General features: G+C 47.8%; 1 protein-coding gene and 1 long non-coding RNA gene across 4 annotated transcripts in view; one reads left to right on the forward strand and one right to left on the reverse strand.

Annotated features, from left to right (window-relative positions):
• KMT2C (lysine methyltransferase 2C) overlaps window positions 1-14,536 on the forward strand; it is a 248,324-nt gene extending 233,788 nt beyond the window's left edge. For all 3 annotated transcript variants that reach the window (XM_023743909.1, XM_023743910.1, XM_023743911.1), the window contains 8 exons: window positions 2,255-3,374; window positions 3,990-4,126; window positions 5,090-5,232; window positions 5,496-5,664; window positions 9,820-9,936; window positions 10,481-10,554; window positions 10,789-10,897; window positions 12,834-14,536. In XM_023743909.1, the coding sequence (XP_023599677.1) occupies window positions 2,255-3,374; window positions 3,990-4,126; window positions 5,090-5,232; window positions 5,496-5,664; window positions 9,820-9,936; window positions 10,481-10,554; window positions 10,789-10,897; window positions 12,834-12,926 (1,962 nt within the window). In that variant the 3' untranslated portion in view covers window positions 12,927-14,536. The remainder of the gene's footprint in view (window positions 1-2,254; window positions 3,375-3,989; window positions 4,127-5,089; window positions 5,233-5,495; window positions 5,665-9,819; window positions 9,937-10,480; window positions 10,555-10,788; window positions 10,898-12,833) is intronic.
• Window positions 14,537-19,295: 4,759 nt separating this feature from the next.
• Window positions 19,296-23,415, reverse strand: part of LOC111823191 — a 6,052-nt gene continuing 1,932 nt past the window's right edge. Inside the window, exons 2-3 of the long non-coding RNA XR_002826198.1 lie at window positions 22,832-22,877; window positions 19,296-19,505 (exon numbers count right to left, since the gene is read on the reverse strand). This is a non-coding gene — a long non-coding RNA (uncharacterized LOC111823191). The remainder of the gene's footprint in view (window positions 19,506-22,831; window positions 22,878-23,415) is intronic.

Below are 23,415 nucleotides of genomic sequence, written 5' to 3' on the forward strand. Positions count from 1 at the left end.
TTAGCTTTTCCTTATCTGTGAAGCTCTTTATCTGACCTTCAATTCTGAATGATAGCTTTGCTGGATAAAGTAATCTTGGTTGTAGGTTCTTGCTATTCATCACTTTGAATATTTCTTGCCACTCCCTTCTGGCCTGCAAAGTTTCTGTTGAGAAATCAGCTGACAGTCGTATGGGTATTCCCTTGTAGGTAATTGAGTCTCTTTCTCTTGCTGCTTTTAAGATTCTCTCTTTGTCTTTTGCTCTTGGCATTTTAATTATGATGTGTCTTGGTGTGGTCCTCTTTGGATTCCTTTTGTTTGGGGTTCTCTGCGCTTCCTGGACCTGTAAGTCTATTTCTTTCACCAGGTGGGGGAAGTTTTCTGTCATTATTTCTTCAAATAGGTTTTCAATATCTTGCTCTCTCTCATCTTCTGGTACCCCTATAATTCTGATGTTGGTACGTTTGAAGCTGTCCCAGAGGCTCCTTACACTATCTTCGTATTTTTGGATTCTTTTTTCATTTTGCTTTTCCGGTTGGGTGTTTCTCGCTTCTTCGCATTTCAAATCTTTGACTTGATTCTTGCGCTCCTCTGGTCTGCTGCTGGGAGTCTGTATAATATTCTTTATTTCAGTCAGTGTATGCTTACTTTCTAGATGGTCCCTTATCACACCATCGAGGGTCTCATTAGATTTCCTGTACATCTCATCAAGTTTATCGACAGACTCTAGAAGCCTCTTGAGAGACCTCAAAAGTGTGGTTCTGAACTCAATATCCTCCCTTGATAGTTTTGTCCTGTTTCTTTGTCTCCGCATTTTTTACGCTTTCTTGGTACACCCCCTAGTGGTCTTTGTGCGCAGTCTTGTTGTAGTTAAGCCTTGATTGTTGTAGTTAATACTAGAGGGATTTGACCTCCAGGCCGACTGGCTCTCTGTTCATTTCTTTCTTTTTTTTTATTTTTACTTTTTAATCCTCACCCGAGGATATTTTCCCATTGATTTTTAGAGAGAGTGGAAGAAAGAGGGAAAGACAGAAATAAACATTGATGTGAGAGAAACAAATTGATTGGTTGCCTCCTGCACAAACCCTCGACCAGGGCCCGGGCCAGGGAGGAGCCTGCAACCCAACTGAGTTATGTGCCCTTGACCAGAATCGAACTCGGGACCCTTCAGTCCACAGGCTGACACTCTATCCACTGAGCCAAACCGGCTGGGGCATTTGTTCATTTCTTTCTGTGTTTTTTGTTTGTTCATTTCTCGATGATAGTCATTCTGACAGGTGTGAGATGATATCTCATTCTGGTTTTAATTTGGGGTTCCCTGATGATTATTGACATGAGCATCTTTTCCTGTTGGCCATCTGTATGGTGGACAATGTATTTTCAGTCATTTGCATGAGGACAGTTTTCCCTCATGCAGTAACACTGCTCGTCATTCCTCCTTCCAGATTATTGCTCTCATGTGTCTTTCTTGAAAGAAGGTCCTGGGGACTCTTATTTTTTAACAGGCAGTGGGCCGACATGATAAATAAGTTTAGACTTGAACTTAGTTTGTTAGCCCCCTGAGAGAAGGAATGGCTTATCTCCAGTTTCTTTAGTCAATGCAGTGCCAGCCTGCTTTTGGGTTCTACATGAGTGCGTCTTCTTTCAGGTACCTTGCAGGATGGGGTGCCTGAGAAGAGGGAACCTGTGGGGGATTATTGGCTTAGGAGATTTGACCTAAAGAGAAACGGTTGGACTATTTCAGCCACTGAATTCGAACCTGGCAGCCTCAGAGAACAGTTACTTGCTTATTACAGGGGACTTCTCCCTTCCTTTCACATTTATGCCAATAATTCAGCCAAGATGAACAGACAGGAGGTTCAGAGAGTGGGGACAAGCTCATAAAAGATTATCTTGAAGCTCTTGGTTTACCAAAAGGGCTGTTCCATTGTACAAATTAAATTCTCTAGCTTCTCTACAGCACCAGTTTTTCTGGGCTTATTATGGTTAGAAAGAGGAATGTCAAAGAAGGGTGAGGAGCAGAGCTGCTCTGGAGTTACGGCTTCGTAGAGAAGGCCTGCGAGGAGTCCACCCGTAGCTGGCCTCCCTTCCTCAGCCCTCGCTCTCCAGACTTACACCTTAGACGTCTGACACTGGCTGCTGCTGGCTTGAACCTCACCACTTGCAGACCCTTTCCCCCACCTGCCCGCCACACGTCACTCTCTATTGCTTGACTTCTCATTTCAACAAAAATTGCTTTTAGAACTTGTGAATTACTCTCCTTTTTTTTGGCCAGGAGTCCATTCCTTCGTTGCCCCAGTCACCGATAAAAGAGACGCCTTCCCGGGCGTTCCATCAGTACAGTAACAACATCTCCACTCTGGACGTGCACTGCCTCCCGCAGCTCCAGCAGGACGCTTCTCCTCCAGCCTCTCCTCCCATCACTTTCCCTCCAGCTTTTGAAGCAGCCAAAGTCGAGGCCAAGCCAGATGAGCTTAAGGTCACAGTCAAGTTAAAGCCTCGGCTGAGAACTGCCCCTGGTGGGTTTGAAGACTGCAGGCCAGTGAGTAAGAAGTGGAGAGGAATGAAGTGGAAGAAGTGGAGCATTCACATCGTCATCCCCAAAGGCACGTTCCCCCCGCCTTGTGAGAACGAGATCGACGAGTTCCTGAAGAAGCTGGGCACGTCCCTGAAGCCCGACCCGGTGCCCAGGGACCACCGCAAGTGCTGCTTCTGTCACGAGGAAGGGGACGGCCTGACAGACGGGCCGGCAAGGCTGCTCAACCTTGACTTGGATCTGTGGGTCCACTTGAATTGTGCTCTGTGGTCCACGGAGGTCTATGAGACCCAGGCGGGCGCCTTAATCAACGTGGAACTAGCCCTGAGGAGAGGCCTGCACATGAAATGCGTCTTCTGTCATAAAATGGGCGCCACCAGCGGGTGCCACCGGTTGCGGTGCACCAACATTTATCACTTCACCTGCGCCATGAAAGCACAGTGCATGTTCTTTAAGGATAAAACGATGCTTTGTCCCATGCACAAACCAAAGGGAATTCATGAGCAGGAATTAAGCTACTTCGCGGTCTTCCGGAGGGTTTACGTGCAGCGGGATGAGGTGCGACAGATCGCCAGCATCGTGCAGCGAGGCGAACGCGACCACACCTTCCGCGTGGGGAGCCTCATCTTCCACACGATCGGCCAGCTGCTCCCGCAGCAGATGCAGGCGTTCCACTCCCCCAAAGCGCTCTTCCCTGTTGGCTACGAAGCCAGTCGGCTGTACTGGAGCACACGCTACGCCAACAGGCGCTGCCGCTACCTGTGCTCCATCGAGGAGAAAGACGGGCGCCCCGTGTTCGTCATCAGGATTGTGGAGCAGGGCCACGAAGATCTCGTCCTGAGTGACACCTCACCCAAAGGTGAGCCGCGCTGGTGTGCTCTGCAGCGCTAGGTACTCGGCTGTTGTTAGGTTGTGAATGTTTTTGGTCAGTATTTCCATGTTTTTTGTTTTTTTATCATGTTTGTTTCATACTTTATAGAGTGGATTTTTCATTTACAAATGCGAATCTGAACTTCTTTTTGTGATTCTACCTTGCTCTTCGTTGTACAGTTTTTTAAACACTTGCTAGACTGACTCTAAATCAGAATATATATTCACACACAGATTTGATGAAATAAATAGGAAAATTTGTTGATAAAAGGTTGGGGACCCTCTTCTTAATGTCACTGAGAAGGCAGCATCTATCTGCGTATACTGTTTTACTCAGCAGCATTAGATATTCAATGCAGAGCTAGCAACGAGACAGTTTTGACCTCCAGGGTTAAGTCTCGGTTGTCATGGTCACTTTTGATGTAGAAAGTACTGGGGAACTGCGTGAGGCTTGTCGGCCCCTCACTGCCTCACTTGGCGCCTGGGATGTCTGGGAGGCTTGCTCATCTTTCTGCTCTGGGTTTTATGCTGCATCCTGCTTGCCTTTCTATTTAGCTGAAAGTTCATTTGTCATGCACACTTTTTTTTTGGTTCATCTGTACAGGTGTTTGGGATAAAATTTTGGAGCCCGTGGCTTGTGTGAGAAAACAGTCTGAAATGCTCCAACTTTTCCCAGCGTATTTGAAAGGAGAGGATCTGTTTGGCCTGACTGTGTCTGCGGTGGCTCGGATTGCGGAATCAGTGAGTGCCGACGAGGCGGGCGACGCGCAGAGCGCACAGTGTGGCTGTGGATGGCCTTGCCTCTCCAATGAGGCGTCTGTGTTCCCGTCACTCATGCCGTTCGGGGGCTCCCTCCCCGCTTCTCTGGGGCCCCCTGCACTTCATGAGGGTGCTGTGCCCACCCCTGAAGGGGATGTTTGTGGCTACTGTCAGGTTACAGGACGCATGTCTTCTCTGACATCTCTCTGTCATCTTTTAATATTACAAGCATGTTTGCCAATGAGTCCCTCGCAGTGTTGGAAAGTTGCGTGACTATAAGGCATTATTTTCAAGAGTAAAAGCTCATTGATGAGCTTTCTTGGGAAAAGCTACTGAGTAATATGCCTTGTTGCTTCCTGTGCTAGAGAGCCCTGCCTAAATGCCGTGTGTCTAGTGTGCCCACAGAGCAATGTGCTCACTACAAAGGTGTCCTAGAAAAGACCTTACCATAGAAAGTATTTACAAGTAGCCTTGAGCTCTACCACCCACACTCCTGGGACACAGAGTGACAGCCTCATCGTGTCAGAGTCGACTTGGGGAAGTGAGAAGTGATCATGGAAGTAAACCATGGAAATGATTTGAAACTGTACTTACTGGTCATTTTAAATTTCCAAACAAAGACATGGAAGTTGATACTGACGTTGTGAATTAGTATGCTCCCGCGTTTGGGATGCTGACATCCTCAGCCCTAAAATCCCACAGGCAAGCACGCTGGTTTTCTTCAAGGAGCATTTGCCAGCGTTTACTAAGGTCTGCTTTGAAACGGAACTTGTCTGTTCATACTTTAGTAGAGCCGAGTGTAGGCTGATCTTGTTAACATAAGTTACATTTTGAAGATGTTGACAAGTTATTTCCATACAACTTGGGCCATCCTTTCACGAGCTCAAGACCGCCTGTTGTCTTAATCCATTGAGTTAACTTTTTGTCTGTTTTGCTTCCTTTCAGCTCCCTGGGGTTGAAGCATGTGAAAACTACACCTTTCGATATGGCCGAAATCCTCTCATGGAACTTCCTCTTGCCGTTAACCCCACAGGTTGTGCCCGTTCTGAGCCTAAAATGAGTGCCCATGTCAAGAGGTTTGTGTTAAGGTATTTTGTTTTAACTTCACATAGTACAGCCCAGGGTTTCTAGGCGTCTTAGTGGTTTTGTGCTTGATTTGTCTGCTGCTTACAAACCCTGTGTCCCTGGCTGTGTCTGTGCCCGACCACATCAGAGAATGCGCCATGCGCTCTGCTAGGCGGCTTCTGTGCATGCTCCCGCCGTGCGCATTGGAACTGGCCGGGCTTTGGTGGGACTGGAGGTGTCTTCAGTTCTCCTTTTCTTCTCTCCCGTTGCTACACCCTGCCTGCAGGCCTCACACCTTGAACAGCACCAGCACCTCCAAGTCCTTCCAGAGCACAGTCACCGGGGAGCTGAACGCCCCTTACAGCAAGCAGTTCGTTCATTCCAAGTCGTCGCAGTACCGGAGGATGAAGACCGAGTGGAAGTCCAGCGTGTATCTAGCCCGGTCTCGGATTCAGGTGGGAAAGACTTCTGTGGAAAGGAGAGCGGGTGGCATCTGGCACTCAGGAGAGAAGCGTCCGGTGTGTGGAAAGGGTTGCACATGGCTGTGGGAACGGGCATGTTTTCTAAGTCTCAGCAGGCCGCTGGTTGATAACACCAGCAAGCCCACACGCAGTCGCTGGACATGCACATTTCACTTCCCGAGTGGACAGACCGTGTTGGACTCCACACCTTTGCTCAAGGGAACAGGTAGCACTGGCCTCTGTGTACACATGCGTCTTTCAAGCACTTGTGAACAGTCCAGTGAAGATAGTTGCGAAGTGTGCTCCTGTTCTGGGAACTACCTGTGGGATGTTGCACAGGTGAAGCCGTCTGGGGCTCAGCATGTAACTCCCTTCCCAAGCTGCAGACCTCACAGCCAGAGGCCGCGCAGCGCCTCCCCTCGGGTGTCCCAGGCTGAAATCACCAGGTTCTCTGATCTACTCTCAGGCTCTGCCGCCCTGACTTCACCCCCATCTCCCTGTCTGCACCTTTGCAGACCCACCTGTCTCCTTCCAGCCAGCCCCACTCAGAAGCCATCGGGGTCCCTTCAAACGGAGTCTCCTCTGCAGGCCCTTGTCTGTGCTGTCAGGCTTGTTCCTTCCTGGGAGCTTCTTCCCTCTCTGAAAGATCTTATGATCTTTTCTTTATTCTTGACTAGAGGCCTGGTATGCAAAATTCGTGCACCGGTAGGGTCCCTAGGCCTGGCCGGCGATCGGGGCCGATTGGGGCCTTCCTTCTGGCTGCAGGCCGAGGCCTGCCTTCATTCCACGCCGCCCCCCTGGTGGTCAGCGCACGTCATAGCGAGCGATTGAACTCCCGGTCAAACTCCTGAGGGGACACTTAGCATATTAGCCTTTTATATAGAGATATTTGGGAAGTTAACAAAAATGTGCTGTGTTAGCGTCTTACTGATTCCACACTGATGAGCCCTTTCATCCTGGAGCAAGACGACCTTCTGTCTCAGGGATTTGTCACGTGCGTTCTTTTCCAAGTTCCTACCTCCCGCACTCCTCTGTTTGCACCTCTGGGCACATACCTGCCCCCTGAGACCCGGGGTCTCGGCTTGGACCCCAGACCAGCAGCAGCAGCAACGTGCTCTGGGGCCTTCAGCGCAGCCAGAGGGTCCCGTCTTGTATCCGCCCTTCTCACCCCTTCTCTCTTGGTTTCCTTGCACTGAGACTTCTGCCAAGCTGCTAATTTTTTTGAATTAGCTAAGCACCCTTTCTGCTCTTCTCTTTTATCTGGTATCTTGTTTTTACAATTTGAATGCAGTGTCTGCCTTCAGCTGTTGCTGCAAGAACAGAGCCTCTCCCGATCCTGGGACGAGAGCTCCCCTCGGCTCCCGGCAGCGGTGCCCTTCCCCTCCGCCTGACCAGCCACGTCCCATTTAAAGTGTTCCCGGCGGCTCAGCGCGCTCCACCATTCCCCTCACCATCACTGTGATGGTTTCGGAGCCACCTGCCTTCAGGCTGTCACCTCACACCCGAGGCGTTCTTGCCCTTCTCCATTCTGCCTCCCAGGTGCTGGGTGCTACTCCCTCTGCAGCCCAGCCTCACTGTGAGCATCTGGGAATGTGGGTGGGCTACACGCTTTGGCATTGTTTTCACGAATCCTTAGTCTCTAGACCAACGGAGGTGGCTCTGTCTCCTTCTCTTCAACGGCCGTGATGCTCCATGTTGTTGATGAGCTTTGATTAATTAAACCGTCCACCTACTGACAAGCATTTATTTTCTTAACACATTTTCCCAATGTAACCATCAGTCTCTTGTATCTCTTGTGTGTTGGTAGCTGTGATTGCTTGTTTCTTCCTGCATCCACTGAGACTTTTCCCAGTTGTAGTAAATGTTACAGCTTGTTTATTTATTTATTTATTTAGCCAGCCGGCTAAGTGTAGACTGGTATTGTTACTTTAATTATGAATGAGCAACTTTTTTTTGAAGCTTTATTGTTGAAAGTATTACATAGGTCCTCCTTTTTCCCCCATTAATCTCTTCCTCCCACTCCCTTCCTCCTCCCCACCCCCCAGGCCCTCCCACACCATTGTCTGTGTCCACGGGTTATGCATATATGTATACAAGTTCATTGGTTGGTCTCTTCCCACCCTCCCTTGCTTTCCTTCTGAGGTTCAATAATCTATTCATGCTTCTGTAAATCTGGGTCTATATTTGATCATCAGTTTATTTGGTTCATTAGATTCTACATATGAGTGAGATATGTGATATTTATCTTTCTCTGGCTTATTTCGCTCAGCATAATACTCTCCAGGTCAATTATTGCTGTTGCAAATGGTAAGAGTTCTTTTTTTATTGCCACATAGTATTCCATTGTGTGAATGTACCATAGTTTTTTTATCCACTCATCTGCTGATGGGCACTTAGGCTGTTTCCAAGTCTTAGCTGTTGTAAATTGCACTGCTGTGAACATAGGGGTGCTTCTATTCTTTCTGATGGTTTCTTAGGTTTCTTAGGATATATTCCTAAAAGTGGGATGACTGGGTCAAATGGGAGTTCCATTTTTAATAATTTGAAGAAAGTCCACACTGTTTTCCACAGTGGCTGTACCAGTCTGCATTCCCACCAGCAGTGCACAAGGGTTCCTTTTTCTCCACATCCTCGCCAGCACTTCTCGTTGGTTGATTTGTTGATGGTAGCCATTCTGACAGGTGTGAGGTGATACCTCATTGTCATTTTAATTTGCATCTCTCAGATGATCAGTGACTTTGAGCATTTTTTCATTTGTCTCTTGGCCATTTGTATGCCCTCTTTGGAGAAGCGTCTATTTAGATCCTTTGCCCATTTTTTAATCGGGTTGTTGTCTTCCTTCTGTTAAGTTGTATGAGTCCCCCACATATTTTGGAGATTAACCCTTTATCAGATGTATCATTGGCAGATATGCTCTCCCATGCAGTGGGCTTTCTTGTTATTTATTATTATTATTATTTTAAAAATATTTTTACTGATTTCAGAGAGGAAGGGAGAGGGCTAGAGAGATAGAAACATCAATGATGAGAGAGAATCATCGATTGGCCTCCTGCACACTCCACAGTGGGGATCGAGCCTGCAACCTGGGCATGTGCCCCGACCGGGAATCGAACCGTGGCCCATGCCAGCCGGGCTCTCTTGTTATTTTGATGGTGTTTTTTTGCTGTACAGAAGCTTTTTATTTCGAATGAGTGACTTTTCATGTTTGCCATAGGGATTTCCTCTCCTGTGAGTTGCATATTCATCTTCCGTCCATTGTTCGATTAGTAAGGACTCGCTTACTATTAGATATTTCCCTGCAGAACAACCTTTGCCCAACAGAACGTATGCTGTCTTTTTTTTTTTTTCTTACAAAAGTTTTAATTTTTAGTCAAACACATAATTTTCTAGTCTTGGTTAAGACTATACTTTGTATAATATGTCGTCTGTTAGATTGTTTTTCTTTCAGAAGTTTAATTTTTTATGTTTTAGACAGTTTGATTTTCTTCCAATGAAGAAGCAGTTGTTGGAGCACCATGTGGTCCAACTGTCCTGTTTCGTGTCCCTCCTGAGTCATATCTGAAATTGAACAGATAAATCGTACTCTTTTCCCCCAAGAAAGTAACTTCCTTCACAGGAGAACCTCTAGCATAGGCCTCTGTCCTGGGTGCTCCCGGGCGGCCCGAGGAGGACGGTGTGGGGAGTCCCCAGGCAGCGTGGAGTCCGCCTGCCTTCTCTGCTGGGAACACAGAAACTCATATCCCCTACAGTTAGCACTATTTCTGTGTCATTGAATTATATGTCTAGTCCCTTTAGAAATAGGGACAAGATAAACCTCAGAAGCCATTAGGCCTTCTAGCTGGTGGGGTCTCAGCAAGTACATGAAAGACGAGAAGCCTGATAGAAAGTGTGGCCGGTCGGTCAGCAGGGCTACTTTGTCAGGCCCTCAGGATTTAGCGTAAACAAGACACATAAGCAGGGTGGTGATAGCGTAGCTTTAAGAGGTACGGTTATCTGTTCTTCAAGTTGCAGATAGCACACAAATAGAAAAAATCACCTGAGTGCAGGCAACATCTTCAGCCTGGCTTTTGTATGAGAGGGAATGCAGAGCTGACCGGGGAAGTGAAGCATGTGTGAGATACACACACTCTCACACACTTTCTCCTGCAGGGGCTGGGCCTATATGCTGCTAGAGACATCGAGAAGCACACCATGGTCATTGAATACATTGGGACCATCATTCGAAATGAAGTAGCAAACAGAAAAGAGAAACTTTATGAGTCTCAGGTAAGTGTCACAGCCGCAAACAGCAGAGACGGGGCCAGAGCTGACGGTCGCGCTGGGTTCAGTTTTGAACAGAAGCCCTGTCTGGAGCTTGTGTTTTCCTCATCTCCCCATTAGTCTTCTCTTTCCGTCCCCGCTGTTGTTTGCAGAGATGTGTGTAGATGAATGAGCCTGGCTGGTTTTCCAGGCCTCCGCCACTTCGTTAATTTCCATTCATAGCACGTGTCAGCTGACCGCTGCCGTCACATCGGTGGCGTGTGACCAGGGGCCTTTCAGGTTGCATCAGCTTAGGCCAGTGGTCGGCAACCTGCGGCTCTTTGGCCCCTTGAGTGTGGCTCTTCCACAAAATACCACGTGCGGGCGCGCACGTACAGTGCGATTGAAACTTTGTGGCCGGTGCGCAGAAGTCGGTACTTTGTGGAAGAGCCACACTCAAAGGGCCAAAGAGCCGCATGTGGCTCTCGAGCCGCAGTGTGGCGACCACTGGCTTAGGCTTCCTGGTGCGAGCAGGACGGAAGAGAGGACTTTTGAGCTGTTTCTCTTTCAGAACCGCGGCGTGTACATGTTCCGCATGGATAACGACCACGTGATCGATGCCACGCTCACCGGAGGGCCTGCGAGGTGAGACTCCGTCTGATCAAGGCCTTTCCTGTCCGTGGGCCCTGTCGTCATAGCCTTCCAGGGAGCAACAGTTTAGAGCAGATACGTTCCCAAAGTTTTATTTAAAATTATATTGGTTCTTGTTCAGTAGATGAGCAAATAGGAGTGTAATTAGGAAAAAGTTTTCCCTATGAGCTGCAAGTTTTTCAAGCTTCTTCTAGTTGATGTATAGTTTTCTGAAATGGTGGTTTGCAGGTACATCAACCATTCATGTGCACCTAACTGTGTGGCTGAGGTGGTGACTTTTGAGAGAGGACACAAAATTATCATCAGCTCCAACCGGAGAATCCAGAAAGGAGAAGAGGTAAGCGTGTGGGAGCTTTGCTGTGTGCGGATCCTGGGGTGTGGTTTCCACCTCTACAGGTAACTTGTCCCGTGGTTTCCCAGTTCTTTATTCTAGACCCAGCCTTTCGGTAGGTCCCGTTGCACCACCCTGTCGTCTTTGACTGTCCGACGTTCCACACAGCGGCATTGAGTACTTCCTGCCACCTCTCCTTGGTCCCTCCTTCGTTCCCCCATCATTCGTGTGGCATCATTTCCTATGTCTGGGACTCCTCCTTCCCCCCTTACCCTGGTCACGGTTTGGCAGGATTCCTTTCTTTAACAATTAAAAGCCTGCAGAGCAAATCATGGCACCGTTGCCTCCTGTGGTCTCAGCCACGTGTGAGGCCACCACAGAGCTATAGGCAGCAGGGTTGGGGCACCCTCCACTCCAGGTCCTTGTATTCCCAGATATGAGGAGAACAAGCTTACAGGTTTTCACATCAACAGATTTTCACAAGGTATAGTTGCTTTATTATCTGTTCTTCAGAATGCTAGGTGCCAACCTTGACATTTCTTTGGTCTCACAGGTGACTTAAGATTATTAGGTGTTTTTTTAAAAATATATTTTATTGATTTTTTTTTTTTTTTTACAGAGAGGAGGGGAGAGGGATAGAGAGTTAGAAACATCGATGAGAGAGAAACATCGATCAGCTGCCTCCTGCACACTCCCTACCGGGAATGTGCCCGAAACCAAGGTACATGCCCTTGACCAGAATCGAACCTGGGACCCTTCAGTCCACAGGCCGACGCTCTATCCACTGAGACAAACCGGTTAGGGCAAGAGTATTAGTTTTGATTGCCTCATTTGTGTTTCCCGACTTTGTCGTTCACTAATGTGATCACGCATCACTGCAGCTCCAGAGCTGGAAGGCTCCCGCTGAGCGCCATGGGCCCCAGTAGGAGCCCTCCCGTTTGGGTGGGAGGGGCCCTGGTGTCTTGTGGGTGTTGGAGCCCCCAGCCCTTTGTGAACAAAGCTATGGTATTTTGCTTGTGTTTCGGTCATCTTTTTGGAATTCCCTTTGTTAAATCAAGAACTGAACCAAAGCCTCTTTTGCACATCTTATAACTCGATGAGGAACTAAGGAAGGGAGAAGTCCAGCATGGGGCCAGTGAGCGTTGGTTCCTCCCGGGTTGGGCAGTGTTGGGGTCCAGGGGCTTGTACCATGGGGGTTGTGCAGACTCCCAGCTGCCTTGACAACAGGCTTGGTCTGAGAAGTTAATAATTTGGTGACTCCTATAGAAAGACATCTTTGAAATACTAAGTAAGGAACAATGGGGGAGAGGGATGGTAGCTGACGAGGGCGATTCATCTGTGCCCAACTTGCAGTGCCCCATCGGCCAGTGAGGGGAGGAAGAGCCTGGAGCTCGGGGGCAGGGGACCCCGGCGCTCCGCCTGCAGGGGGCAGCGTGGTGAGCAGTTGTGAGATGCCCCTTCTCCCGCCAGCTGCCCTTCTCAGGTCTGGCTCGGCCTGAACATACTGCCTCCCGATGCCCTCGGTCCCTTTGGGATCCCAGGTAAACAGCCAGGCTTGTTTCTTTTATTGTTTGTTTTTGTTGTTAATCCTCACCCAAGGATATTTTTCCATTGAGAGAGAGAGAAACCTCAATGGGAGAGCGAGACATCCATTGGTTGCCTCCCAGGGTTGGGGATGGAGCCTGCAACAAAAGTACATGCCCTTGACTGGAATTGAACCTGAGACCCTGCAGTCCGAGGGCTCTACCACTGAGCCACACTGGCGAGGGCCTGGCTTGTTTACTTCTTCAAGAGGTTCCCCCATCACCCCTCCCAGGCCCCACAGAACCTCAACAAGGCGGTCTTCCTGTGGCTTGTTGTTTGCGAGCCCTGGGCAAATGGAGGGAGGGGCCCTTTCTCCTTCCTTCCCAGCCCCTCTGACTCGTGTCTTTGCCGTGGGAAGCTGTGCTACGACTACAAGTTTGACTTCGAAGACGACCAGCACAAGATCCCCTGTCACTGTGGAGCTGTGAACTGCCGGAAGTGGATGAACTGAATGCATTCCTTGCGCTTGTCCCTAGGAAGAAGCGATTCAACACACCGTTTGGATTTGGCAGCAGAGAGATATTTTTATTTTCTGTTTATGACTGAAATCTAGCTTCTGGGAGTCTGATTTCCTCAGCCCTTCCTAGGGAAGGCGGACTCGGCAACGCTCCTCCAGTGGCTGAGGTTACAGAATTACAGATGGTCCAGCACTTTTTTCTTTTTCTTTCCTTCTTTTTTCTTCTTGTGGGTGGGTGTTGTTTGTTTTGTTGTTTTAGTCTCACTAAGGAGAAACTTTTACTGGGGCACAGAGCCGATGGCTGCCCTGCCCCAGGGCAAGGGCCTTCCTATGAATGTAAGACTGAATCACCAGCGAAGGGACATGTCCACAGTGCTGGCCACGGCCTTATTGAAAAAGGGGCAGGCCCTCTAACTTAAAGTTTTTTAAATAAAGTAGACACCACTGAACAAGGAATGTACTGAAATGACTTCCTTAGGGATAGAGCTAAGGGATAATAACTTGCACTAAAATACATTTAAATACTTGATTCCATGAGTCAGTTTATTGTAGTTTTTGATTTCTGTAAAATAAGAGAAACTTTTTGTATTTATTATTGAATAAGTGAATGAAGCTATTTTTAAATAAAAGTTAGAAGAAAGCCAAGCTGCTGCTGTTACCTGCAGAACTAACAGACCCTGTTACTTTGTACAAATATGTAAATATTTTGAGAAAAAAATACAGTATAAAAATAGTTATTGACCAAATGCTACCAGGTCTGCAGCAGCTCGGGTGCTTATAAAATGTTCATAGGGATGTTACAATATAATTTTGTGTTATAAATATGCCATTATAATTATGTAATAACCAAAATTTCAACCTAGAGTGTTTGGAGTTTTTTGGAAACCACGGTCAATTAGTACTTAATGTTTTATACACCTTCTGATAGAACAGAGTGTATGCCATGACTACAACTTTTATAGCTGTTTTGGTAATTTAAACTAAATTTTTCATATTATATTGTTGCATCCCTACTTCTTCAGTCAGGTTTTTTTGTGCTTACAATTTGTGATAACTGTGAATAACTGCTTAAAAAGACACCCACATAGAGGCTGACTTTTCTTCAGCAAAAGTAGTTTTGATTAGAACTCTGTTTCAAGCCACAAAGAATCATTTAAACGTACTAGGATCATGTAGCAGGAACTCTGATCTAACTCTAGCCTTCTATTTAACACAAAAATTTGAAAAAGGAAAAAAAAAAGGAGATGTGATCATGGGCGGCAGGACTCCGGCAAAGGGTTTGGAAGATGTGATTATAAATGTGTTTGTATGATCTGTTTGTTTACATTTCTTTAATAAAAACACTGTTTTGTGTTTGCTCGTAGGAATTTAATCAGCATTTTGAACCGGGTTAGCTTTTTATTTTGTACTTAAAATTCTGGTACTGACACTTCACAGGCTGAGCATAAAATGAAGTTTTGTGTGCACAATTCCAGTGGACTGTAAGCTGTTGGTATATTCAGTGATGCAGTTCTGAACTTGTAATGTATATGGCATGATGTATTTTTATCTTACAGAATAAATCAATTGTATATATTTTTCTCTTGATAAATAGCTGTATGAAATTTGTTTCTTGAATATTTTTCTTCTCTTGTACAATATTCTGACATCCTACCAGTATTTGTCCTACCGGTTTTTGTTTTGTTTTTGGTTCTGTATAATAGTATCTAATGTTGGAAAAATTGAATTTTTTGAAGTATACAGAGTGTTATGGGTTTTGGAATTTGTGGACACAGATTTAGAAGATCACCATTTACAAATAAAATATTTTACATCTCTAAAAACCACCTGAGTCTCTGTTAACCCCTCTCCTGTTCTGGCTTGAGCTCTGAAATTGATGCTTGCTTGAAATTCACCGATGGTCTGATCCACATGTCAGAATTACCGCCATGTTGACATAATCAACTCAGTTCTCAAAGTTTAGACACAAGTTCTTAACTCATTGCAAATAGAGACTGTCTTCCTTGCAGTTGAATAAAGGGAACTTCAGTTTCGCTTTAGTTTATCTAGGCCTAATTAAAAATATTCATGGTGCCTTACTCCCTGGTATGAAGTCCTTTTTTTCCTAAGATTTTTAATTGACTTAGAAGGGAGAGCGAGAAACATCGATGTGAGAAACATGGATCAGCTGCCTCCTGCATGTCCCACACTGGGGACTGAGCCTGCAACTCGAGCATGTGCCCTGACTAGGAATCAAACCGCAACCTTGAGATCTGCAGGCCAACACTCCAACCACTGAGCCAAACTGGCCAGAGCTAGTCTATTTTTGTTTAACTGTTCAAGTGCTCTCCTAGATTTATTCTATGTGGTAGATGCTTTATTTCTATAATACTGAATGTATTTAACACTTAAGGAGGTTACTAAGAATTAAAATTGCTCAGAATCCCCCCAAAGGATTTTTTTTTTTACTTAGTAGAGAGGTTTATCACAATTTGTGAAGAAACCTGAAGCCTTTTATGTATTTTTTCTACCTCAAGTAAAATTCTATGTGCAATGTGAAATGTTTTAAATTTTTTTTTACATTTTCAAATAGTTGATATATGCAATATTAGTTTCACATGCATAGCATAGTGATCATATATTACAATGATCATCCTGATATGTCTAGTTCCAGTCAGACCATTCATAGTTATTGCAACATTAATGACTATTTTTGCTATGCTGTAATTTGTATTCCCGTGACTGTTTTTATAGCTGGCAATGTGTACTTCTTAATCCACCTTTTCATCCACCCTCCAAACCCCCTGCCATCTGGCAACCATCAGTTTGTGCTTTGTGTCTATGAGTTTGTTTTTGTTCGCTTACTTTGTTTTTTAGATTCCATGTATAAGTGACATCATATGGAATTTGCCTTTCTGTGTTTGACTTATCTCATTTAGCATATTACCTTCTAGGTCCATCCAGGTTGTCAAAAATGCTGAGATTTAAATCCTTTTTATGGCCAAGTAATTTTCCATTGTACATATGTACCACATCTTTTTTATCCAATTGTCTATTGATAGACACTTGTGCTGTTTCCATATCTTGGCTATTGTAAATATCAACGCAATGAACAAAGGGATGCATGTATTTTTTTGAATTAGTGTTTTGGATTTCTTCAGATAAATACCCAGAAGTCAAACTGCTGGGTCACAGAGCAGTTCTCTATTTTGAGAAACCTCCACACCGTTCTCCAGCGGCTGCACCAGTTTGCAAAGCCACCAGCAGTGCACGAGGATCCCTTTTCTCCACTTCCTCACAAGTACTTGCTGTTTGTTGATTTATTGATGACATTCTGACAGGTCTGGGGTGATATCTCAGTGTGGTTTTGCGTTTCCCTGATGATTAGTGATACTGAGCATCTTTTCATTTCTGTTGTCCATCTGTTTGCCCTCTTGGGAGAAATGTCTTTTCAATTCCTTTGTCCATTTAAAAATATTTATTTTATTTTATTGATTTCAAAGAGGAAGGAAGAGAGAGAAATATCAATGATGAGGATCACTGATCCCCACTGGGGATCAAGCCTACAACTCAGGCATGTGCCCCAACCTGGAATCGAATCGTGACTGCCCGGTTCAGAGGTAGATGTTCAACCACTGAACCACACTGGCTGGGTTGCCTTTTTTCTTCATTAAGGTATTACATGTGTTCTTATTCCCCTAATGCCCCCCGACCCCACCCCCTGCTCATGCCCTCACTCCCCTGTGTCCATTGTTTATGCTCATATGCATGCATACAAGTCCTTTGGTTGATCTCTCCCCCTTACTCCCACCCTCCCCTGCCTTCCCTCTGAGGTTTAACAGTCTGATCAATGCTTCTCTGTCTCTGGATCTGTTTTGTTCATCAGTTTATGTTGTTTATTATATTCCACAAATGAGTGATATCGTGTGATATTTATCTTTCTCTGACTGGCTTATTTCACTTAGCATAATGCTCTCCAGGTCCATCCATGCTGTTGCAAATGGTAGAAGAGCCTTCCTTCTTACAGCAGTGTAGTATTCCATTGTGTACCACAGTTTTTTAATCCACTCATCTGCTGATGGGCACTTAGGCTGTTTCCAAATCTTAGCTATTGTAAATTGTGCTGCTATGAACATAGGAGTGCATATATCCTTTCTGATTGGTGTTTCTAGTTTCTTGGGATATATTGGTTTTTTGAGTTGCGTGAGTTGGTAATCGTTTTATTCTAAAAACTTTTTGGTGGAATCTTTAGGGTTCTCTACAGTATGTCATCTGCAGATATTGACAGTTTTACTTCCTCCTCTCCAATTTGGATGCTCTTTATTTCTTTTTCTTGTCTGATTGCTGTGGCTACGATTTTCAATACCATCTATCCTATATAATAAAAGGCTAATATGCAAATTGCCCTCTTGGGAGTTCGACCCCTTGCTATGATGTGTGCTGACCAACAGGGGGCAGCACGGACCAAAGGAAGGCCCCTATCAACCCTGATTGCCAGCCAGGCCTACCCTGCATGAATTTCGTGCACTGGGCCTCTATTATATTTAAAAGCCTAAGTGACTATTAAGACCAGGCAACTGGCTGGTAGCTATGACATGCACTGACCACCAGGGAGCAGCTCACTCCCACAGCCAACTTCCCGCAGTCCCTTCCCCGAGTCGGCCTGCCCCAATAGGCCCCGATCGCCGGCCAGGCTGAGGGACCACACCTGTGCACGAAGTCGTGCACCGGGCCTCTACTGTTAAATAAAAGTGGTGAAAGTGGACAACCTTGTCTTGTTCCTAAGAAAAGGAATTCAGCTTTTCACTATTGGGTGTGTTAGCTATGGGTTTGTCATATGGCCTTCATTATGTTGAGGCATGTTTCCACTATTGCCAATTTGTTGAGAGTTTTTATCATTAACGAATGCTAGATTTTGTCAAATGCTTTTTCTGTGTTGATGAGTATATGATTTTTATGCTTCATTCTGTTTATGTGGTGAATCACATTAATTGATTGGCAGAAACTGAACTAATCTTGCATCCTAGGAATAAACCCCACATGATCTGCAATTGGTTGCTGCCGGTACTGGGCTTGGACTGCTTAACAAGAGGTCTAGGTCACTGAGGCCAGCTGCTACCTGTTAGAGTTTGTGATCTCTGAGACTTTAGGAAAGCAGGCAGAGGCTGCCACTTGTGTGGAAAAGGTTCTGGCTGAGTGGTGAGTTGGGTGGGGCAGGGTATCGAGTGGTGTTAGCCAGGTTGATGGAGACCTGTGCCCAGCCGGTGGAATGGGAGGGAAGCTCCACAAGGGATCAATGGCACTGGCCAGCACTTTCGTTTCTGAGAGAGCTGCCCTGATTGCTGCCCCTCCAGCCCTTGCCCTTGCCCTTAAGTTAGTCAACTTATTTCCTCCCCACATGTCCCTGACACTTGGAGCTGCTGCCCAAAGTGAAGAGCGAGTGAGTCTGTGCATGGCCCCCTTAAGACCTGCAGCACCTACGTCTCTAGCCACCCACTGTCTTTCTGGGACAGTCTTTGCTGCTTTTCACAGCCAGATGTTATTGGGGCCTTCCTTCCCAGCACTGGAATGCTGGGCTGGGACCCATCACTCCGCAGCTGAGATATCCCTCCTGATTTTTAACCACCACACATGGGTGTGGGGTCTGCCTGTTCTACATCTTAGCCCCTCTACCATTGTTGATGTGGCTTCTTTATATCCTTAGTTATCGGACTTCTGTTCAGCTAGTCTTCAGGTGGTTTTCAATAATGGTTGTTCAGTGATTTAGTTGTAATTTCGATGTGACCCTGGGAGGCGAGCACAGTGCCACCATCTTGATTTCTACAGTAGACTTTTAGCTTGTGCTTCATGAATACCCGAAAGTAACAAGCCTTCGTATTGTGTGGTTTTATAAAAAGTCTCAAAGCAAATATCGTCTGACAAATTTTTTTGAAACTATTCTAAGACATTTGAAATTGCCAGTTTCACAGTCTGCAGGTTTTAAGTTGTCGTCACTGTAGTCTTTTCTTCTTCAGCCTCAGACTTGGTCTTGAACAATGAGACACGTAAGGAAGGAAACGTCTGTGAGCCATCGCGGAGCCTGGGATCTGCTGTCTGCGAGTGGATGCCAACTCCTGTTCCATACCAAGGATGGAAGCTCATTCTAGCCATCAGGTCTACGCATCGGAGCACCCTGTCACAGGGAGAGAGGAAGCATGGAATGCAGGCGAGTATCAGGGGTAGATGGTTCTTTGCAGGGCCGCCTCTGCCTCTACCCCTGCAGTGGGTCCCAGAGGTAAAAAGACGAGTAGCAAGCCTGTCCCTCCCACCTCAGACATCACAGTGGTTGCGTTTATTCTTTGACCACGTACTCCACGTGTTTCTTAAATGCCTGAAAGGCTCCAGGGAGTGACAAATGAGACAGCTGTGGCCCCTGGTTTCACTGAGTTCGTACTCTGGTGGAGACGACAGACAAAAGCAGGAAATTTTTAAGGCAGAATCTGGTGAGCTGGGCAGCAGGAGAGGCTCCCGGAGGTGATCCTGAAGCTGAGCCCTGTGGCATGGAGACAGCCAGCGCAGGGACGAAGGCAAGGTCTTCCCAGCACGTGCAAGAGGCTGGAACACAGTGGCAGGAGGAGAGGAGATGAGAGAAAAGCAAGGGCCACGTCACAGGGATTCCGGGAAGCCTGGAGGCGCCGATGGCTCGGTCCCTGGCGGAAGCAGAGTGAGGGGCCATGGAGAGTTCGGCAGCTGAGCTGCTCCGTCAATCGACGCTCCATCAACTCTTCCCAATTACAACCTCCTCGCCCTCCTGCTTGCCTCATCTGTTTAATCCAAGAATAGTGATCTAAAATACAACTTCTAACGCTCCCCTCTTCCAGGAAGCCCAGGCGTGCAGTCACGAAGCGAGAACATTTAGCCTCAGACACCACCACCCTAAAACAAATCCCCGTGTTCAGCTTGGCAAAGGCCCAGAAGCCACACGGAGCCTGCGAGGAGCAGGCGCACTCCCAGCACCATGAGAAGAGCAAGCCACAGGCCCCTGCACCGAAGACACGCTCCTTGTCGCTGCGATAAAGGCAGTGGCAGTCCCCGGCCCCTGGCGGCTGCGCAGGCAGTGCAGGCAGTCTCTCCCCGGGGTCTGTTCCCTTCCGTCCTGTCCCGGGCCCTACGGGGAGGGCTGCGCAGTCTCAGTGAGCAGAGGAGACCTCGCCTTCCATTTCAGTGTTGCCGACACTTTGCAAGGGGACCATCAGCACTCCCCACAGGTTCCCAACACAGGAGCCATCATCGAGAAAAGCTGATGGTTCTTAGCCACCTGCCTAAGGGAACGGTAATTATTAAGCAACAAAGCAAGATGGTTCCCGTCCAGATGGGAGGGGCCCGACATGGCTCCTGCTCGTGGATGACGGACGAGCACGAGGCCCCGGTACCTCAGCCTGGCGCTGGTGCTGCTGCTGGAGACGCACGGCACCGTGATCAGCACAGTCCTCACCTGTGGTTCCAGAGGTTTCTTACAACTTCCTTAATCTTCTGAAATGGAACCCACCTGCTACTTGGTAGGAAGACAGAAGAGCTCCTCCTCCCCTCCATCCCATCCCACCCCCAGGGCCTCGTCAGGTTGCCCTCAGGCGGACACAGCAGCTCTGCAGGCCAGACGGCTGCTCGGAGAAGATGCCCCCCGCAGCTCCACTGCAGCCACCGCTCCGGCCGGCTGCCCCAGCTGGTTGAGGTGTTCTCCCTGCCTGCAGATTTGGGTCTCATGTCAGAAGATGCTTTCTGGGGCTCCAGAAGTTATTTCCACCCAGTTCCTATTCCAACCACTGGGCCGAGAAAGCACGTCGCTTCTTGGCTTCTAGACAAGTCCAAGCTCTCACCCTCCTGCCTCCTCCTGCTCCCACCGCCCCACCCTCAGCTCTCCTCGCTGACCTCGTCCAATGCAGTCAATATGGGGACAACTTTCCAAATAGCTCCCTTCTTAGCTCCAAACCCAGGTACAACCAGAGCCTGCTTGGTATTACTGCTTAGCTCGGTGGTTCTCAGCCTTCTGGCCCTTTAAATACAGTTCCTCATGTTGTGACCCAACCATAAAATTATTTTCATTGCTACTTCATAACTGTAACATTGCTACTGTTATGAATCGTAATGCAAATATCTGATATGCAGGATGGTCTTAGGCGAACCCTGTGAAAGGGTTGTTCAACCGCCAAAGGGGTCGTGACCCACAGGTTGAGAACCGCTGGCTTAGCTGCTCATCGTATCTAATAAAAGAGAAACATGGTAATTAGCGTACGACCGCTACCCTTTTCATTGGCTAATCAGTGAGTATATGCAAATTAACTGTCAGCCAAGATGGCGGCCGGCAGCCAGGCAGCCAGGCAGCTGAGAACAGGATGCTTGGTTGCCCCAGCCGATAGAGGAACCCAAGGTTCCCGCCTGCAAGCTGCGGGGCTCTGAGCTCCCTGAAGCAAACAGCTCCCAAAAAGATAACAATGTTTTCAATTATAAGAAAGCCTAAAAGGTGGGCGGTTAATCTGCAATACTCAGGCTCCAAAGCTGTAGAAGCGGAAGCCAAAACAGCCCTGAAGCCGCAGAGCAAGAGAAGGCCCTCACCTGCCCGGGGATCAGCAGAGCCGGGGAGGGCTTCCGGCCCGGGATCAGCGGAGCTGAGAGGCCTCCGGGCCCGGGGATCAGCAGAGCCTGACGGAAGCCCTGCGTGTTTATGCACCCTGGGGGTTCAGAGGTCCTGTCCTAGGCAGAGGCCTATGGCGAAATTTTCGACTCTGAGAAGCAGCCTACGGGCTGGAAGGCGGCTCCTCTGACCTCAGTGCTGGAGAAGACCATTAAGTAGAAAACTAAAGAAACCGATTTTACATCATTTCCCAGGTGTAGAACAGTTGGCATGTAAGCCCCTGACCAGTGCCCAGCCTCTCCTCTGTCAGTCTATCTCACTCTTAGGTACCATGTTCTTTGTTCTGTCTTAACTGCAACTCATTTTTAAACTAGATTGCTTTTAAATTATTTATTTATTTATTTATTTATTTATTTTAAAAATATATTTTATTGATTTTTTACAGAGAGGAAGGGAGAGAGATAGAGAGTTAGAAACATCAATCAGCTGCCTCCTGCACATCTCCCACTGGGGATATGCCCGAAACCCAGGTACATGCCCTTTACCGGAATCGAACCTGGGACCTTTCAGTCCGCAGGCCGACGCTCTATCCACTGAGCCAAACCGGTTTTGGCAACTAGATTGCTTTTAAAAGAAGACTAAATAAAGTTTCCCTTAAGTTATTTAGGTGGTGCTGGGGCTGCTGGGGGCCTGATAGAAGACACAAACACGCAACGGGGGGCCTGTACCCAGCAGCCCCAAGGCCCGCCACCTTGGTGCTGGGGCTGCTGGGGGTATCAGAGACACAAACCCGCAGGCCCGGCACCCAGCAGACCCAAGGCCTTCGTGGCAGCACTAAGGAGCAGCAAGCCAAGCGGTAGGAAGCAGCAAGCAGGTGGGCAGTAACAAGGGAGGGGTCCCGGACTGCAAGAGGACACATGCTGGGCTAAGCGACCCCCCACCCATCCCCAGTGCACGAATTTCGTGCACCGGGCCTCTAGTCCTATCTAATAAAAGAGAAACATGGTAATTAGCCGTACCTCCGCTACCCTTCCCATTGGCTAATCAGGGCGATATGCAAATTAACTGCCAGCCAAGATGGCGGCCGGCAGCCAGGCAGCTTGAAGCGAACATGAGGCTTGCTTGCTTCAGTGACGGAGGAAGCCAACGTTCCCTGCCTGCCGCTGCCGGCCTCTGAGCTTGCAGTTTGAAACATTGTTACAAATATAGAAGCTAAACAAAACCCCAGAAACCTGCTTTCAGCCAGCCGGGATCTCAGAGCTGGAGTTGAAACAGTGTTTCGATTATAGAACCCAAACAAACCAGATACCTGCTTTCAGCAGCCGAGGCCTCAGAGCTGGAGCCAAGCCTCAGAGCTAAAGTTGGCCCAGAATAAAAGAAAAAAGAAAAAAGGAGCGGTTGGGAACTTCAGTCACCTGCCAGCCTGAAAACAGCCCTCAGCCCCTCACCCAGACTGGCCAGGCACCCCAGTGGGGACCCCCACCCTGAAGGGGGTGTGACCAGATGCAAACAGCCATCAGCCCCTCACCCAGGCTGGCCAGGCACCCAAGCGGGACCCCCACCCTGATCCAGGACACCCTTCAGGGCAAACCAGCCGGCCCCCACCCGTGCACCAGGCCTCTATCCTATATAGTAAAAGGGTAATATGCCTCCCAGCACCGGAATCAGCGGAGCCGTGAGCCCTCCCGGCACCGGGTTCAGCGTGACAGGGGACGGTGCCCCAACCCCCCAATTGGCCCTACCCTGAGCGTGACTAGGTGTGGCATCGCAACCTCCCGATCCGCCCTGCTCTGTGCATGACAGGGGGCGGTGCCCCAACTCCCCAATCAGCCCTGCTCTGAGCCCGACCAGGGCTGCACCTAGGGATTGGGCGTGCCCTTCTGCCACCTGGGA

This window comes from Myotis lucifugus, unplaced genomic scaffold (genome assembly GCF_000147115.1).
Source record: "Myotis lucifugus unplaced genomic scaffold, Myoluc2.0 scaffold_418, whole genome shotgun sequence".
Lineage (NCBI taxonomy): Eukaryota > Metazoa > Chordata > Mammalia > Chiroptera > Vespertilionidae > Myotis > Myotis lucifugus.